At 40.1% G+C, this 19,786-nt stretch overlaps 1 protein-coding gene across 1 annotated transcript in view; it reads left to right on the top strand.

The window, feature by feature from the left end:
- Positions 1 to 19,786, top strand: part of DNAH5 (dynein axonemal heavy chain 5) — a 212,461-nt gene that overhangs the window by 66,401 nt on the left and 126,274 nt on the right. Inside the window, exons 27-38 of the mRNA XM_034759516.1 lie at positions 649 to 848; positions 2,051 to 2,204; positions 3,757 to 3,920; positions 4,456 to 4,612; positions 6,140 to 6,352; positions 6,762 to 6,986; positions 9,243 to 9,415; positions 11,173 to 11,351; positions 12,234 to 12,421; positions 13,162 to 13,356; positions 15,016 to 15,150; positions 16,001 to 16,108. Coding sequence (XP_034615407.1) covers positions 649 to 848; positions 2,051 to 2,204; positions 3,757 to 3,920; positions 4,456 to 4,612; positions 6,140 to 6,352; positions 6,762 to 6,986; positions 9,243 to 9,415; positions 11,173 to 11,351; positions 12,234 to 12,421; positions 13,162 to 13,356; positions 15,016 to 15,150; positions 16,001 to 16,108 — 2,091 coding nt within the window. The remainder of the gene's footprint in view (positions 1 to 648; positions 849 to 2,050; positions 2,205 to 3,756; positions 3,921 to 4,455; positions 4,613 to 6,139; positions 6,353 to 6,761; positions 6,987 to 9,242; positions 9,416 to 11,172; positions 11,352 to 12,233; positions 12,422 to 13,161; positions 13,357 to 15,015; positions 15,151 to 16,000; positions 16,109 to 19,786) is intronic.

Genomic DNA, 19,786 nt, shown 5'->3' with positions numbered 1-19,786 from the left:
GTATTTGTTAGAGTGGCACTGAAATTAACAGTTAACACTTTTCAAGGCATTGTAATAGCCATAGTGTGACATTTTTCATAGTAGTTAAATAGAAGGAATCCATACATCCTTCAGCAACTCTCACATACTCAAAACCACACTAAGGTATCCTTTCCAAATACTCACCCCATTCCTGAGGTTTCCCTTGAATTTCTTTTATGAAGTAACGAAGCCTTAACATTACTGAGCTGGCCATCCTGTCCCTACCACTAGTAGATATACTGTGGTGAAAGATAATCTTGAGAAACTGTAGGTAGGTAGATTTCTTTTGTATAGCCACTCAGCCTTTTGTATCCTTAAACTGGAGTTAAACAGCTGGTCTGGCTGCCAGGAATGAACAGAGTAGCTCTCTACCTTCTCATGTAACTCATCTGTAGAAGGATTGCAATATCAAAGTTCCTGCCTTTTTCAGGAGTATTACTTTTAAGATGAATATGAATAAAGAGGTTTCCATTATTTTGCACGTGAAAAGTATCTTGGTAGTCTTTACACTTACCGATTTACGTTAACCATCTAGCCTAGCTAATGCTCATGGAGAGAGAGTAGAATGGGGATGCGTGAGGCTGAGCTGAAAGAGCTTCTCATATTAACTGGCTATTTATTTACTAGGATATTTGCATCAGTGCGGTTAAGGAGAGAGACATTGAGCAAAAACTGAAACAGGTGATTGCTGAGTGGGACAACAAAACTTTCACCTTTGCCAACTTTAAAACTCGTGGTGAGCTGCTCTTGAGAGGAGACAGCACTTCAGAAACGATTGCTAGCATGGAGGATAGCTTGATGGTTCTGGGCTCTCTCTTGAGCAACAGGTAACAGCAGAGGGGATTCATTATTAGCAAAAGACATTGGCTTATTAGATAAAGTTGCCCCTTCCAACATAAAAGGAAAAATTAGAAAATAAATACAGAAATACCACTAGTATATTAATGCTAAACATTTCCCTATTAGTACAAATGAAGGCCCCATCCTGAAAGCTGGCCTAGGCAGGTGGTCAGCTTTGCCCCTGCAGAGTCATATTGATCTCGGCGGGGCTCCATGTAGGTATAAACACATATCCATGGTACAGGATCGGAACCTAAAGGCTTAACAATTCTTTTAATCTGTGGATGATCCCCTGACTTCCTGGGAACCTAATTGCATGGACTGAGGACCATATATGGTTCCAAGAACTTCTTATGTAAAATATCTGTACAGTTTACAGGACACAACTAATCCATGTTAAGTTTCATGTGTGATTAGAGTATAAAATGCTATCTCAATGATGTGTGTTAATTTTAAAATTTGAAAAGATAGGGTTCATTGTAGATCTTTGTATAAAGAGAATTGTCTGTTGTCCACTTCTAGAGGAACTTTTCTTTGGATGGAAAGCTTGTTTTCTTGCATGCCAGTCCAGATTTCTATATTTTATGACAACTCAACAATATAATGCAAAAATGATGCAAGAGTCGGGGGAATCTTGGATGACTGGTTGCTAAGGACTTATCAATTAAGTGAGATTGTGGCTGGACGATGGTGGCAATCTTGGGGTTTCTGACACTTTTCAATCTGTAATGTAATTACAGATCACAGTAATTACAGATTACTTCCTTATCCACAGATAGTTGTATTAACTTTCATTATGTAAGCTGCTAGAGGGAAAAAAATTACTAAAATAATTGTTGACCCTTCAATGTCCCTAGAGTAGTTCACATTGCCTATATTTATGTATCCAGGGCTTTTGAAAGATTCTGGATCAAGTCCTGCTTTCCTTACTCACTTTAACATTCCCATTGGAGTCCAGGGACTATTGATGAGCAGGAATTGACGCTGGAAAAAACTGTATATAGAAGACCTTAAGTCAGTGTAGCATATTATCATATGGGGGCGGGGGGTGAGTGCTGTCCAATTTACATAAGGCATGCATTTTCCCCACTTAGTATGTCATATTCTTGATAAGGCCTAAATATGCTTTAAGTTTAAATATGCATAGTTTTCTTTTTTAATAGCAACAACTTTATGCATTTTTTTTTAGGTACAACACCCCATTCAAGGCGCAGATCCAAAAATGGGTACACTACCTTTCCAGCACAACAGACATAATTGAGAACTGGATGACAGTGCAGAACTTGTGGATTTATTTGGAGGCTGTTTTTGTGGGCGGAGACATTGCGAAGCAGCTTCCAAAGGTTTTTGAATAGCTACTTTCTTTTAACTCTACTTTCTAAATACACAGCTGGATTAGTTTAAAAAATGACTGAGGCATTTTCTATAACTGTAGGTTTCAGCATTCCTGCTTTGCCATCTTCCTACCCTCAGGCCTTTTTTTAATGTGGGCAGAGGGGTAAGGTTTTTGGAGAGAACAGCGTGTAAAGCTGAAATCCATTTTTGAAAAGTACTAGATAGGGGTTTTGAACTATGATGTGATAATCTTTACTCAGGATCTTAAAATGATTGATATTTGTACTGGTTTTGTTGAAATAAAGGCATACACACAACCAAATATTAACTTCTTTGAGAAACAAATTTTGGGCCTCACATCTGGTGCAGTTTACATTGACATGATTTGGGCCATTGATTATTAGCTTCCTCTCATCATAGATGTCTGCCATACCTTACTGTCGACAACTAGTAAAGTGATAGTTTATATGTATTAATATTGAAAAGAGTGCATGATTATCTGTCTATTGAAAGCAATATTTTTATTTACTTTTTTGCATCATCTTAAGTGTTACTATAATCAAAATTCACTTTTTGTTTGCACAACTTGCACCACATGTTGCATATTCAAGTTAATTCCAAGTGCAAATCCAATAATTAGGAGCACAGGCAATTGCACTTGAACAAACAATTTCATTGTTCTGATACAAAACAAATGTAACTTCAGCAGTTGCTTCATAAACTTCAGCACAGCAGATAATGTAGCCATTCATGAAGTCATGTAAAAACAGCAAATGATCAAAGTATATATATATATGTGTGTGTGTGTGTGTGTATATATATATAATGTGTTGTATATCCTCTATCATTCAAAAATAGTATATTTTTAATGTGAAATCAGATTGGATAAAGAATCCATATATCATCTGAGCTTCTCACTGTTAATTTTGTGAGTGAAACTTATCTGAGATGTATTTACCTATGGGATAGTCTAAGTCCCATTGTTGGGTACATACTAGAACTAGACTGACTATAACATAGAGTGTACAATCGAGAACATTACTGTACTGATGGGGAGGTAAACTAAATTAGATGACCCGGTAGGCTTTTTCATGTCTAGACTGTTACTTAGTTACTAATATTTGTTACAGGTGTCCACTCATCTTTCAAACTAAAAAGGGCATACAGTTCTGGTGGAAGTCGTCCTCTTCTAACATTTCTCCTAGTTTCTTTAATTTTAAAATTAACATTACTTTTTGGAAAGTAATATACATTTGGGGTACTCTATTAAACATGATGGATCTAAATGCTGGCAACTGAGCAGTCCTGCTTCCTTCAGTGAGGAGGGAAGGGAAATGTTGGGTTCAGTGCCAGAGCCTTGAAAACTAAATGTAAAAGCTTTGTCAGAGAATACTTAGCCTGTATTACACCTACCAAAGTTGACATTCTGTGGGGATAGTTGACAAAATCTGCGTGGTCTGGAGATTAGTTTTAGCAGCATTCATGAATTCAGAATTCATTCTATCTGAATTGAAGATCTCAGTTATGTAGATGACCTGCTTTCCCCTCCTTTCCCCATAGGAAGCCAAGCGTTTCTCTAACATAGATAAATCATGGGTGAAGATCTTGACACGGGCCCATGAGATGCCAAATGTGGTCCAATGCTGTGTTGGAGATGAAACCATGGGGCAGCTTCTGCCACACTTGTTAGAACAGCTCGAAATTTGTCAAAAGTCACTTACAGGGTAAGACTGTTAATAGGGTACAACTCCAAGAAAATGGTGATAAGTAGCACAACCACAGGATTAGACAACAGAATGATTCCTTCAGTGCTTTTCTCTTGCATTGGGCCTGGGGGTGCAGGCTTATTTTCTGTGCATCCATGTAAGAAGAGGGTGCAAGTTAGTCCATAACTTAATTTTGAAGTAAAGGAAGCCTGACATGGAGTTCATTAGTAACACTTTCAACAAATGCATCCAACTTCAGCAAGCTAGAACTGCACTCTTAAATTTTAATTACTATTCTGAGTGATCTGTAACCTCCACTGGCTTTTTGCAGTGAGATAATCTGTAATTCCAAATGGTAACATCAAAGCAGACTCTTAACCCATCGGGGCACAGTTGGTCTGAACTGCTATTATTACCACTAATGAAAACTGTATTAATGTGTTGTGTTGAGAAAACTTTGGTCTCCCATCACCAAAGGGATAAGATGAAGCTCACCTTATGAAGGCAGTGCTGAATAAATTACCACTATGAGGCTTGTTTTTTTTAAACTCAGGTACCTTGAGAAAAAACGACTTTCCTTTCCTCGGTTCTTCTTTGTGTCGGACCCTGCTCTCTTGGAGATACTTGGCCAGGCATCAGACTCTCACACTATACAGGCTCACCTGCTGAATGTCTTTGACAACATTAAAACTGTCAGGTTCCATGAAAAGGTGGGCACTGCTCTAATCTTGCCACACTTGTCTTGCAAATTGGCAAGCAATGCACAGTGTTTGTTAAATGCAAAGTTATACGGGTAAATGGTCCATGCACCAGATCCACAAAGAATCTTGAGTGCCCTAGTGCTGATTAGACTTTTTCCTCAAGGGACTTGGGTTCCGAATCTTAGCTCAAATAACAAATTAATTGTGTGTAGAGAGGATGGTAGTTCAGAAACTTGCACCTATATTTTGGCTTAGGAACATGACATCATGTTAGCAGTTTTAAACACTGACACATTCTTCACAGGAGATTAGACTTTTGAAAACACACATCTGTCATGCAAAAGAGAAACTTATGTTCTATTATAAAATTTCCCCTGCGTTTCCAATGAAAAATAACTAGATTGCCACAAGTATGTGCCCTGTGTGTGTACATCATTTTTTTGGTTAGAAATAATTTTCTCCCTATCTAGGTTATCCCCACCCACGATATCATTTGCAAAACTTAAAACCAATCACTTTCCAGTTGACCTTTGAAGCCCAGGTGTTAGAGTTAGAAAACAGGCAAAACAAGAATGGCTGTCTTGTATTTTTTATGAAGACAGACCTGTAAAGGCCAAGTGTTTAATATCTGTGACAGTTAACTACTGGGATTTTAGGTTATTTCCCATCTCCTCCCTATTCCAAACAAAGCACACTTTTCCACTCAAGGTAAATAGTATCACGAGTTCACTAGTTACATTCTGGGGAGGTTTGTACTGGTATTGTCATGTTCCTAGAGCAGCCCTGGTAGTTATGGGAATACTGGGACTACACCTGTGGGGGTGTACAATGTAAGAAGTCTTTTTGCATTCTGATTTCACCCTTAGCAAATCTACTGTGGGTAGGGAAACAGTGAGAAACTGAGCCTTTAGGTTTTTGGTGGGGAGACTTACAAAAATGACTACAGATTTCACAAGCACAAATCCTATTACTTTGTGTACTGAAAACCTCAGAAGCTTTAAAAAAATCCCTCTTGTAGATTAAGTATAATCTTGAAGTTAAGGCATTGAATTAATACTCAGACACTGATTTGGCTTCTGACTCTGCAAGTGATTGTCTGTGTGACTTTGGACAAGTTCCTTAATCACTCAGTTCCTCAGCATCCCACTCTTGGTCTGTTTTTCAGTTTAAGACTTTAAGCGTAGTGAGTGCATCGGTATAGTGCCTAGATAATTGGGGTCTCTAGGCACTAACATGAAAATAAGAAGTAAAACTTAACAAGTGAGATCATCTTACAGCCTGTTATTCATTTGAAAGTTTGCTTCAGTTACTGCTAAAACACTGTTAAAGGAAACCCTGGTTCTGAATAAGCCCTACCAGGATCAGTAGTTATTAATTTGTTACTGTGGCTATTTTCTTTTGGCAGGTACAACCTGACCTGTTCAATAAATAACCAGGATTAAAAATAGTTAGTTGTGTTGTGGAGATGTTGGAGAAATGACAAGCTCATAGCAATAATGTTCTGTATATTACAATGTATTTTTTGGTTTCAACTAGATATATGATCGCATTCTGTCAATTTGTTCTCGAGAGGGTGAGACAATTGACTTGGATAAACCTGTAACGGCTGAGGGTAATGTGGAAGTCTGGCTCAATTCTCTCTTAAAGGAATCCCAGTCCTCATTACATATTGTCATTCGCCAGGCAGCCATGGATATCCAGGAAACTGGATTCCAGTTGATTGAATTTCTTTCTTCTTTCCCAGCCCAGGTAAGCTTCTTAAAATGGGTGAAGAGCTAATAAATAAAGCTAATAAAATGATTTGTAAAGCCTTTTGAGATCTACTAATAAACAGCACTATAACAGTGCAAATATATTAGTGGGATTAGGAGAAAATATGTTTGAGTGAACCTTGATTAAAAAAAATATGTCATCCTCAGATGTGTGCAGCTCCTGTTGATTTTTCAAAAGGCATCACATTTGTACACCAAATAGATCTAGACTTGGGATATAAACTCACATTAGTTTTACTTCTCTGATGAAGGCATGAGTTACACCTTTTAATAAATTGTTAAGTATTTAATTTTATTGAGTAATTTATTAAGTATTAATAGAAAAGCATATTTATGTATACTAACTGAAAAAACATCACAGAGCATACTGTTTGTTTTTTCACAAGGTTGGGTTATTGGGGATCCAAATGATTTGGACAAGAGACTCAGAAGAGGCATTGACTAATGCCAGATATGATAAAAAAATAATGCAGAAGACAAACCAATCTTTCTTAGACCTGCTGAACACTCTGATAGACATGACAACCAAAGACCTCAGTCCAGTGGAGCGAATTAAATATGAGACACTAATCACTATCCACGTGCACCAGAGGGACATCTTTGATGATCTGGTAAGCGTTCAGTGTAGCCTTTTCTGTGCTGTCACAGTATTATATTTAAACACGGCTCTATGGCTGCTGAATATGCCCTTTCAAACATTAAAATGATATGCATGCCTACATCTAGTGCTTGATTTTCCATTTCATTCCTGTGATGTTTGGTGTTGGGATACTGTGAGGAAGCTTGCGCTACTGCAGCCCAAGTTATAGTTGATCCATGGATAAATTAAGGGTTTTGTTACTTCACAGGCAGTAAAATAATTTGGAAACTATAAAAAACGAATCAGGCTACTAGACTTCAGGATTGTAAAAAAAAAAAATATTGGCAGACAAAAATGACTTCTACTCCTTGGTCTTGTTAGAAAAATAGGCCTTGCTTTTACAATTGCTGACGTGAGGGTTTAAGAGTTCATTTCCACTGATAAAATGTCAAGGTTGAGACAAGATTAAACATAGCTAATTTGCATTGATGGAAAGAGACCAAGATACAACTCCAGGTGTGTGTCAATTCAAGATCAATGCCTGTGGTGAATGGTTAACCCTGAGACAATTTTTTACCAAATGCTATATAAATTCTGCAAGTGTTCAATACATTTCTGAGTGCAATTCTGTGGATTATCAACTGAGGTTCCAAGAATAAACTGAATGGAGCTAGCATAAAACTTCATAAAGGATGGGAGGAGGATGGAAATCGATGATGTCAAATTCACAACACTAAACCTAAAACAAAGGGCCGAAATCTCATTGACTAACACACTTACATCCACGTAGTCACTTTACACGGGCAGAGCAGCCTAATTGGATGAGATGGTGGGGGAGGGCTTAGTATAAATTACAGCTCAGGCCCAAAAGTATCCATTGACTTTATAATAAATGAAGAATTTTTTTTACTACATGGTGCTTCTAGACCAAATATCATTGTGTGACGTTGGGCTCTCTTTCTAGGTGGGGATGGGGTAGCACAAGCAGGCAGTGGAATGATGACACAAGCACAAGCTAAGTAACAACAGAACATGAAGAGAACAAAGGCAATTCCCCTCCTGATGCTTGCTCTCACAAAACCCTTCCACTTTTCCACAGGCAGGAAACACCTCATCCTCTGACCTTTCTTTCAGGGTTACTTCCCCTTAGGGAGGGAAGCACACCCTTTAGAGATTGTTTGTGGATGTGCCACACACAGATCCAGCCAACACAGTAACTCAGTTACAATAGTTTTCCCCCTTGCAATTCTGAGATGTATGCATATCTCTACAATATAGATAATAGTTCTGTATAAATATTGGCTTATGTTGGTTGTAAGATTAATAAATTGCACCTCTCATCTGCTGCATCCATGATACTCCAGAATGAGACAGATATTGTAAAAGGAAAACAAAACTGCTTGTTCTGGAAAGAAACCTGGAGATTTTTTTTCAAACCTTGAGGAGGTCATAAGAGAACTTGCCAACTGTACATAAATTACCACCCAAGGGGTGCTCAGATTTTCAAAGTCTGAAGAAACCTGCGGGAGCTTATATTACTCCATTGCTTTGGGGGATCTTGAGAAAGAAGGATGTGGCTACCCTTTCCTCTCCCCTTTACCCAGTCAAAACCCACCTTTCTCTACCTCCACCAACCTTTCCTATTTAGGAATAAAAATAAGTACATTTTAGATAAGGGATAATTTGGGAGAGAATCCCCCAAAAGTCTCATCTTTACAGGACAGCTTTCCTTTTTTAACCACTTCTCTGTCACCATTTTTACTGTGTCTGAACACTGTAGCATCCACATGCAAAAAAACTCTTGTTCTAAGTCCTACCTCATTCCTTGAAATTCTTCTCTACTCCCTCCCTCTTTCTGATCTGGTGGCATTTTACATGCTCTTTGCACAAGTGCGAGCCTCCAAGGTGGAAGGCACTAGAGAATCAGGTTCTTAGACTCCTAAAAATCATATAATCAAATGGTAGCTGGACTGAATGAGCCCTCCATCTTTCCAAGACAGAATTCCATGCTTTTTAGCTGTGTTTAGGACTTTTGGAAAATATCATAGTCTGAGGTCACTAGATTCCATGGTGCCCCTCCAAAAAACTTTGGCCCAAAATTCTGCTCCCGTTACACAGCAAGTGTGTGTAATGTTGCTAGCTGCTGCAGGTCACTGCTGAATTGACTGAATTTCCAGTGGTGCTCTAAACTGGCTCTTGGAGATCTGCTAACATAATGTGCTATATAAATGCAAAATGCCTATTTTAATCAGTTAGCTCTGTTAAGGATTTTTTTTTATTTTCCTAGTGCCGTATGCACGTCAAGAGCCCTACAGACTTTGAGTGGTTGAAACAATGTAGATTTTACTTCAAAGAAGATTCCGACAAGATGATGATTAACATCACTGATGTGGGTTTTACATACCAGAATGAATTCTTAGGCTGTACTGACAGGCTTGTCATAACTCCTCTCACTGACCGGTAACAAAGCTCGATTACTTACCCAAACTTTCATAGTTTTTGGCTTCTCACCACAAGGATTGTTTCAAAGTTTTGCTTATTTGGGGCCAAATTTTGTTCTGATTTATGTCCTGTTCAGTCTTACATTCACTGGGTTTGCATGACCTGGGAATCAAGGCATAATGTTTGTTCTTTTCCTTTACAGTATGTAATAATGTTCAGAAATTCAGGATTACTTCTGTATGCTGTGTTAGTCTTTATGTTGGCTGATATGTGACATAAAACAGCTACGTTATTTAGAGGAAAGTTAACACAAGTAGTCTAGTTTGAAAAAAAAAAAGAGAATAAATAATTGAGTTAAATTCCACATGAAAATGCCCATGAATGCTGATCAGATTTAGCCACAAACTTAAGTTCCTATTGTGCAATAAAATCTGAGAGCTGAAGTCAGTGTGGATCTGCTTGGAAGTAGGGGTACACCTGCATGACTGTGATGACAGGATGAATCCTTGATGAACCCAAAATAACCAGCATGAACTTCTCTATTTTTTGCTGTCTCAAGCATATGTAAGTTCTTCATCTGACCTTGTTATTGGGCCAATTTCATTGAATCGGAATTGGCATCAGGTCACACCATAGACCAGGGATGGGCAAACTTTTTGGCCCAAGGGCGACATCTGCATAGGGAAATTGTTTGCAGGGCCATGAATGTAGGGCTGGGGCAAGGGTGCAGGAGGGAGTGCATGGTGTGAGAGGGGGTGCGGTGTGCAGGAAGGAACTCAGGGCAAGGGGTTGGGGTGCAGGAGGGGGCTCAGGGCAGGGGGATAGGGGGCAGGAGGGGGCGTCAGGGGGCTCAAGGCAGGGGGTTGGGGTGCAGGGGGGTAGGGTGCAGGAGGGGTTTGAGGTGCAGGCTCCGGTCTGGCACCACTTACCTCAAGCGGCTCCAGGGTGGCAGCGGCGTGCAGTGGGGCTAAGGCAGACTCCCTGTCTGCCCTGGCTCTGCGCCGCTCCCGGAAGTGACCAGCATGTCCAGCAGTGGCTACTGGGGGTGGGGTGGGGCAGGCAGCTCTGCCATGCGCTGCCCTCCCTGTGGGTATCACCCCCAGGAGCTGAAGGGGGAGGTGCCTGCAGGCGAGGACAGCGCCTGGAGCCCTCTGCCTCCCCACATCCCCCAGGAGCTGCAGGGACATGGTGCTGGCTGCTGCTGGGAGTGCCATGGGGCTGGCAATCCCTGATGGGCTGGATCCGGCCCATGAGCCATGGTTTGCCCTCCCCTGTCATAGACTCATAAGAGTGAAAGATGGAAAAGATATAATACATCTCACTGTCCTAGAAGTGAATACAGGATTTTGCTTCACCATACATATTACCTAATTTGTGAGTCACTTCAGCTAAAGTAATTTGAGCAATTGGGCAAGGTAAAATTGTTGAAGCTGGTGTTCTGGAGCTGTTGTATATTCCTTCCTCATGAGCTTCCACTTACAAACTGACATTCCCCTTAATCTTCTCCCCCTACTGTGCACAGGCTGAGGTGATAAGGTGGCTCTGAAGTGGCCAGTAAAGAGCACCAAAGACTGCTGATGTGGAGCATTTCTCCTCAAATATATTGGAGGATATCTCTCCCACAGCAGAAATGCTAATGAAGCTTGCTAATTGAGGGCTTTCCTTGTGTCCAAACTGGGCCTCAAATCACACTGATGCATTTTTCAGTTAGGCCATCAAGCAGATGTGGGTACCTGAACAATGCAAATACCTAATAACAGTCTGTTTCCATGTAGATGTTACATCACTTTGGCTCAGGCCCTGGGAATGAACATGGGTGGAGCACCTGCTGGACCTGCAGGGACAGGCAAAACTGAAACTACTAAAGATATGGGAAGATGCCTTGGTAAATATGTAGTAGTCTTCAACTGTTCAGACCAGATGGATTTCAGAGGACTAGGAAGAATCTTCAAAGGTGAGAATTCCCATGCCTAGAAGTCCCAAATTGAGACACCCCTTTGTAAAACAAGATCTAGTACATACTTACCAGTTATGGCCTACCGTTTACATTAGTGGTCAGTATTTTACAATAACAGTGTTTCTCATGTAGACCAGCTTCAAAGACAACAGAAAGGTCCCTGTATTACTAGTAGTATTTTTTCTTATTAAAAGGATATGGCTCAACAGAAACCTTTCTGACTAGGTTTTGTGGTGACTTTTCTAAAAGGAAATTTGACTTTTATTTTTCCAAAAACAAATGTCATTCCATTTTATAACACTGACTACATGAGATGCGAAAACAAAACAAAATATCCATATTCCTTTAATACTTAGCCTCTTTGAAAAATAAACAAACGTTTTTAGGTTAAACAGTTTGTAAATACTAGAGTCAAAGGCTGTTGAATTGGATGTGAAATTGGTATGAAAACAGGATGCAATCTGACTTGCCATGTTGTATAAAATCTTTACTTTAAATTCTTCACAAACAATATCACTTCAAAGAAGGTGATCAAGTACAAAAGGCTCTGTAAGGGCAATGCTAATGTTGTCAAACACTGTGTACAGTTCATTAATGTTGGGAGAAAGTCTAGGTTATTTCTTTTGTGCCAGCAATTGATTGTCCCAGTGGGTGATGGTAGGTGCAAAATTAGCAACCAAATTAAGACCTCTAAATATCTTTTTAAAAGCTGTTCTGTTATTTGCACCTTACCTAGTTTCTCCTTGGTTAATTTTGGAAAACTGGTTTCAAAGTTGGGTTGATGTTCATCTTCTTTCCAAGTCAAGACAACTTTGCTGTTTCTTAATCCTCTGATATGAGCTTTCCATTAGACTGTTCAGAGGTTTCTTTCTGTTCAAGGTCTTGCTCAGTCTGGCTCCTGGGGCTGCTTTGATGAATTTAACCGTATCGACTTACCTGTATTATCAGTAGCTGCACAGCAAATTGCAATTGTGTTGACATGTAAGAAGGAGCGTAAAAAGAACTTTATATTTACTGATGGAGATAATGTGGAAATGAACCCTGAATTTGGAATATTTCTTACTATGGTAGGTATTCTGAGGGGGTGTGAGAGTTCAGTGATAATACCACACTTAAAATTACTTACTTACTCACTGCTTACAATTTGGTACGTTTACTGTACTTACTAACCCCCTGGTGCTGAAGTCACTAGTCTCCTAAAACTAATTTGAGAAGTAATCCTTGTTAGAAAACTGATTTACAGGGTTGAATCTCAATGATTCCAGATCAAATGTGCACAATTCACTAGTAAAGCTATTTGTACAAGTAACTACCCATTCAGACTCAACCTGAGATTTGAAAGTCAACTAGTGATATTTATTCTTGTGGCCTATAATCTGTGTGTTGCCTGCCAAATTATACCCTCTGCTACCTGTGTAATAAGATTACCTTGAACAGGTTGGCACAAATGTAGCGGATTAAAACTGGGTAAATAATTCTGGTGCACAAGAAGAAATAAAATCCAGCTCTTACCTGTTTAGCTGTGTTAGCTATGCAAGGCTAAAGGGAATAAGAAGTACTAAGTAGTCAGTAATCAGACATGACTTCTTATGTGCATTTTCAGTCATGTCTGTGGGTACTTCAGAGTGCAAACATGTATTAAAGCCAAACTCTGGTAGTATATCAAAAATCCTGTGTAGAGTTTGTAACAAATACTTTATCTAATAATAATCATTAATCTTTTGTTATAACTTCTGAAGAAGTATCTTTGCTTATTTATCTTGTTACATTCAATGAAGTCAACTACAAACTCTTTCCTCATAATCAGAACCCAGGATATGCTGGGCGACAAGAGTTGCCTGAAAACTTGAAGATAAACTTCCGTTCAGTGGCCATGATGGTTCCTGATCGTCAGATAATAATTCGTGTCAAACTGGCTAGCTGTGGATTCATAGATAACATTGTACTGGCAAGGAAATTCTTCACTCTGTACAAGCTGTGTGAGGAGCAGCTATCTAAGCAGGTGAAGCTGTCAGAAAACCACCTTTCGAAAGACTTTTAATCTAATACTTAAGACTGGAGAGTTAGAGCAGAGAAGTGGGGGCTCATTGGTGTTCATCAACACAAACAAAACCCAAACAGGAATTGTCACCTGGTGTTGGTGCTCTCTGTTTTCCATGAGGTTTACCTTCTATTCTGGGTTTACTGCTTTCTGTGCAAAGAGGTGAGACTGAGCCATACCCCATTTACGATGCAAATGTGGCTCTAATGAGCAGAGGCAGATTAATACTAACAGGAGTTTATATGTTCGCAAATGCTTGCTCTGTAAAGCAATAGTTCAAGGATCTAGTTTATTTTATGCTTCCTAGTTTAGTAATGTATGTTCAGGAATTCTTCTTTTAAGAAGTGACGTCTGTCACAGTGCCCACCATGTATTGAAGGATGCCTTCTTAAAAATAAAAGTAAACTCAATCAGTCCCTGCTTTCCCCCAAAAGGCCCCATAACAAACAAAAGCACCTCCCGCAAAAGTGTTCAAGGCACTCATGCTTCTATCCTTCAGATTCCACCTCATTGATTTCGTACTCCATGGGGATCCCAGAAAACACTGGCCTCCTCTCCATGGAGATAGCAAACTTGTGTGAAGTAAGGGTCCATCCTCAGGCCTCATGGATTCCATCTTAAAGCACTTCTGTAGATGAACTGTGAAGGGGATTCTATATAGTCTCCCTTCCTCCCAGAACACCGGAAGGGTTTTGGTAGCTGGCCTTGACCAAAGACCTCATGGCATCCTCATGGAGGAACTTCTGCCACCTAAATCATGGTGAAAAAACACTTAATTTACTCATTGTGGTTCATACTGTACATCTTTGCCATGAACGAGTTTTAAATACTGAGTCAAATTCTGCCCTGACTTGCATCCTGAACAAACCAGATTGTTTGTTTACTAGCATGTGTACATGAGGTGGATATCTTTTAATTTATGTTCATAAATCAAATATGGGTAATGGGAGAGTGATCTTTTTTGTACCTAAATGGACTGGTCGCCTAGCCCACAACAGTGGTGTAAACTAATATAAATACTGCTACTCTTAATTTCAAAATGGTCAAACTAAACAGGAATCTTGGCCTTCATTACCATTTAGTGAAAGTGTACTTTAATATAAAAGAGCAAGACAAAGAAAAAACATAACTTTACCCCTCCACTGAGGTGTCCTATGAATACTATTACTGCTACAGTACTTTCAGGTTCTGATTAAGTATCTATTGCTGTTAAACTTAGTTTGCTACTGCCATGAACCTTAACCCTTCTACATGGCACTCATGCTCTGAGAGCAAGAAAAACAGCTTTTTTGGAGATTATTACCTCATTTGATGATAAAATTTGGCACTGAAATTGAGCTTCTCATTCATAGGTCTGTGCTTTACAGAGGTGGGTAAATATCATAATCCCCATTTAACAGATGGGCAAACTGCAACACAGAGGTGAGGTAACTTGTGCAAGGCCATGCAATCAAAAGGCAATCTGTATACTGGAAGTCAGGTGGACTTATACAGTAGAGGTGCCCCCAGCTTTGTTACATTTGCTATGAATCTTTTTCCTGCATGGAGAAAATAAACTGCTAAATCAATATGTTAAGAAAGGTGGATTGTTTAATTTTTCATACTTATCACACCTCTTAGGTGCATTATGACTTTGGTTTGAGGAATATATTGTCAGTGCTGCGCACGCTGGGGGCAGCAAAAAGAGCAAACCCCGCTGATACAGAATCTACTATTGTCATGCGTGTTCTGAGAGATATGAACCTTTCTAAATTGGTAAGTCATGCAGATCTAAATGTTGTGTAATTGTCTTTGAGTCAAACATCTAATTTTCTTATTTAATAAACCAATGTATAAACTGACAGTCAAGAGGGCCGCTTTAAGATTGGATGTGGCTCTGTGTGATCTGGTTGTTCAAATACCGTTCTGAACAGTGGTTCAGAAATGCTCCATCTTCTTGTTGGCATGATTCAGGTTTTGTCTTGGCTCTTCTGTCTTTGTAGGCAACCTCCTCATTCCCATGGTTTCAACTACTGCTTCTAGGAAGTGATTCCCAGCTATGCTTCTCAACACTTGAGTTGTAGTCTTCTGTCCAGTTCTTATCTCAAGCTGGGTATGGTGCCATCTGGAGGTCCAACCACTATTTCAAAAGCAAAGTGTTCAAAACTGAATAATTTTGATTTCCTTCTAATTTCTCTCCATCACTTCCTTACTCTGTCACTGACAAAACTGTATTACAATTACAATGCTACAGACTTGCACCCTTGTGTTAATGGTCTGCTTCCCTGTGTCTATCCAGATTCTAGTGAAGGCCTATCACTCATTTATAAGATCACTACAATCTGTACTTTTATATATGACTAAAATCACTGGGCATGTTTTGGTTATCTGATAGCAGTAACTTATGGCCATTAGGCCTACTTGCAATTTTACTTCTTTCGTCTCCAGTATATCTGGATTGTTTTCTCTGCATCATCCCACACACCTGGAAATCTAATTGGATTACTTCTGTGTTTTCAGTGATTTCCAGGCCCATGGTATAGTGCAGAGTTTGACTTTAAAGCACCATTGGTTATGCTAGATTGCATTTGTCTTATTTTCCTCATGGTTTTCTAATTTTTGTTAGATTGATGAAGATGAACCCTTGTTCTTGAGTCTGATTGAAGACCTGTTTCCAAGTATACAGCTTGACAAAGCAGGCTATCCAGAACTAGAAGCTGCCATTAACAAACAGGTAATAATGCATCTTTTGATGCATGGTATTTTCCCAGCATGACAAAAGGAGTAGGAGAACCTGGTTGTGTGCAGAGTATAAACACAGTAATACATTAGTATAATCAAACCCTTTTGAAAATGAATAAATTCCATACAGGAAGAATCATAGAATCATAGAATATCAGAGTTGGAAGGGACCTCAAGAGGTCATCTAGTCCAACCCCCTGCTCAAAGCAGGACCAATTCCCAGCTAAATCATCCCAGCCAGGGCTTTGTCAAGCCGGGCCTTAAAAACCTCCAAGGAAGGAGACTCCACCACCTCCCTAGGTAATGCATTCCAGTGTTTCACCACCCTCCTAGTGAAATAGTTTTTCCTGATATCCAACCTGGACCTCCCCCACTGCAACTTGAGACCATTGCTCCTTGTTCTGTCGTCTGCCACCACTGAGAACAGCCGAGCTCCATCCTCTTTGGAACCCCCCTTCAGGTAGTTGAAGGCTGCTATCAAATCCCCCCTCATTCTTCTCTTCTGGAGACTAAACAATCCCAGTTCTCTCAGCCTCTCCTCATAAGTCATGTGCTCCAGACCCCTAATCATTTTTGTTGCCCTCCGCTGGACTCTTTCCAATTTTTCCACATCCTTCTTGTAGTGTGGGGCCCAAAACCAGACACAGTACTCCAGATGAGGCCTCACCAATGTTGAATAGAGGGGAATGATCATGTCCCTCGATCTGCTGGCAATGCCCGTACTTATACAGCCCAAAATGCCATTAGCCTTCTTGGCAACAAGAGCACACTGGTGACTCATATCCAGCTTCTCGTCCACTGTGACCCCTAGGTCCTTTTCAGCAGAACTGCTACCTAGCCATTCGGTCCCTAGTCTGTAGCAGTGCATGGGATTCTTCCGTCCTAAGTGCAGGACTCTGCACTTGTCCTTGTTGAACCTCATCAGGTTTTTTTCTGCCCAATCCTCTAATTTGTCTAGGTCCCTCTGTATCCGATCCCTACCCTCTAGTGTATCTACCACGCCTCCTAGTTTAGTGTCATCTGCAAACTTGCTGAGAGTGCAGTCCACACCATCCTCCAGATCATTAATAAAGATATTAAACAAAACCGGCCCCAGGACCGACCCTTGGGGCACTCCACTTGAAACCGGCTGCCAACTAGACATGGAGCCATTGATCACTACCCGTTGAGCCCGACAATCTAGCCAGCTTTCTATCCACCTTACAGTCCATTCATCCAGCCCATACTTCTTTAACTTGGTGGCAAGAATACTGTGGGAGACCGTATCAAAAGCTTTGCTAAAGTCAAGAAATAACACATCCACTGCTTTCCCCTCATCCACAGAGCCAGTTATCTCATCATAGAAGGCAATTAGGTTAGTCAGGCACGACTTCCCCTTCGTGAATCCATGCTGACTGTTCCTGATCACTTTCCTCTCCTCTAAATGTTTCATAATTGATTCCTTGAGGACCTGCTCCATGATTTTTCCAGGGACTGAGGTGAGGCTGACTGGCCTGTAGTTCCCCGGATCCTCCTTCTTCCCTTTTTTAAAGATGGGCACTACATTAGCCTTTTTCCAGTCATCTGGGACCTCCCCCGATTGCCATGAGTTTTCAAAAATAATGGCTAATGGCTCTGCAATCTCACCCGCCAACTCTTTTAGCACCCTCGGATGCAGCGCATCCGGCCCCATGGACTTGTGCACGTCCAGTTTTTCTAAATAGTCCCGAACCACTTCTTTCTCCACAGAGGGCTGGTCACCTTCTCCCCATGCTGTACTGCCCAGTGCAGCAATCTGGGAGCTGACCTTGTGCGTGAAGACAGAGGCAAAAAAATCATTGAGTACATTAGCTTTTTCCACATCCTCTGTCACTAGGTTGCCTCCCTCATTCAGTAAGGGGCCCACACTTTCCTTGATTTTCTTCTTGTTGCTAACATACCTGAAGAAACCCTTCTTGTTACTCTTAACATCTCTTGCTAACTGCAACTCCAAGTGTGATTTGGCCTTCCTGATTTCACTCCTGCACGCCTGAGCAATATTTTTATACTCCTCCCTGGTCATTTGTCCAATCTTCCACTTCTTATAAGCCTCTTTTTTGCATTTAAGATCAGCAAGGATTTCACTGTTTAGCCAAGCTGGTCGCCTGCCATATTTACTATTCTTTCTACACATCGGGATGGTTTGTTCCTGCAACCTCAATAAGGATTAAGAATAAGAATAAGTTTACTGAGTGAAAATAAATATTGGATAGTAACATGCTAGTGAATCTATAGTACTGTTGCTTAAATTCACGAATGCTAGTTTCAATGACCTATAAAGTAACTCTTTGGAGGCTGACGTTTGTCATCCTTGTTCTCAGCCCAGAAGTGAATTGCTGTGGAAAGGCAGTTAAAAAATAAAACACCTGAGTACGGAAAGAATATTTTTCTCCAGCAGACATTTTCAGATGTGTCACTTCCTCTCAGATACCTCACACTTGTCATACACGCAGTCATCAATTGGAACTTTGCTGAGTAGCGTGAATCCAAATGAGTCGCCATGTTGAATTTGGGTCCAATGCTGTAACTCTTCCTCAGCTCCTTTTCTCAGCTGTTATTTGTCAAAACTTCCTAACTCTCCATCTAAAATACTGCACTGTGCATGAGAAGTACATTTCCTTTACCAATTTAAACACTTAGCTATGCTCACCTACTTATATTTGATACATGCATATGAGAGTATAAAGGTCAATTGGGCGCTCCCATAATACACAAACAAGAGGGCATTCAGTGAAATAAAGACAAGCTATTCATACAGTGGGTAATAAAACTTGTGAAACAGAAAATCATCAGATACTTTTGCCAAACAGCCTGAGTTTAAAACAGAACAGAAGCTTGCATATATGAGAATCTTTGGCTAAGATAAATAATTCCACGGGCTCTGACTGTTGTGCTTCAGAGAGGCTGAGTTTTCCAATGGATAGATCAGAGGACAAGGAGACTAAAGTCCTGTTTCCTTAACATGAGCTTTTTACTGGTTGGTTGTGACACAGGGCAAATCACTTAACACCTCTCTTTCTCAGCTTACTTGTCTGTAAATGGATATAATACTTATTTCTGAGGTGTGTTTGAAGCTTAAAGATCATAGACTTTGAGATTCTTGTTCAGGGCAAAACTAATCACAAGCACATATCAAAGGGAAAATGCCCATCCTCCCAAGTTCTGGTATTGTGGGCTAGAAAAGGGTGTTTCAAGTGGTTGAGAACCAAGTACTTTTATTCCCGAAATTACTAAAAAATTGTAGTTTTGTGAAACAAAAGATGGTAGGCCAGATCTTATAACTGTCTTTATAAATGCCAGTTTGGGGATGACACTCCCATTATTTAATCACAGGGTTGTTTTTTTTAATGCTGTAGGGGACACCATGATTAAAGACAAATAATCACAATTAACTGATTATTTTATGATTCAAGGGAAAAATAACAATACAACAAAACACATAGAACATAAAAAATAAACAATGGGTACTTCAGATAAAATCTCTTCTGCAAATTTCTCGGTAGACAGATATCAACAGAGGTTACACCTTCTGAGAATGGGTCTACCCTGGTGGGAATGCTCTCCTCTAGGTAAACTAAAAGTGAAGTACATTATTCCCCAACTCAGTAATGAGTACAGTCTCAGTGTATCATAGATTACTAAAACGGGTTAT

The sequence above is a fragment of the Trachemys scripta genome, chromosome 2 (assembly GCF_013100865.1).
Source record: "Trachemys scripta elegans isolate TJP31775 chromosome 2, CAS_Tse_1.0, whole genome shotgun sequence".
NCBI lineage: Eukaryota > Metazoa > Chordata > Testudines > Emydidae > Trachemys > Trachemys scripta.
The sequence above is the reverse complement of the archived record's forward strand: the minus strand, read 5'-3'. Positions and strand labels throughout refer to the sequence as shown.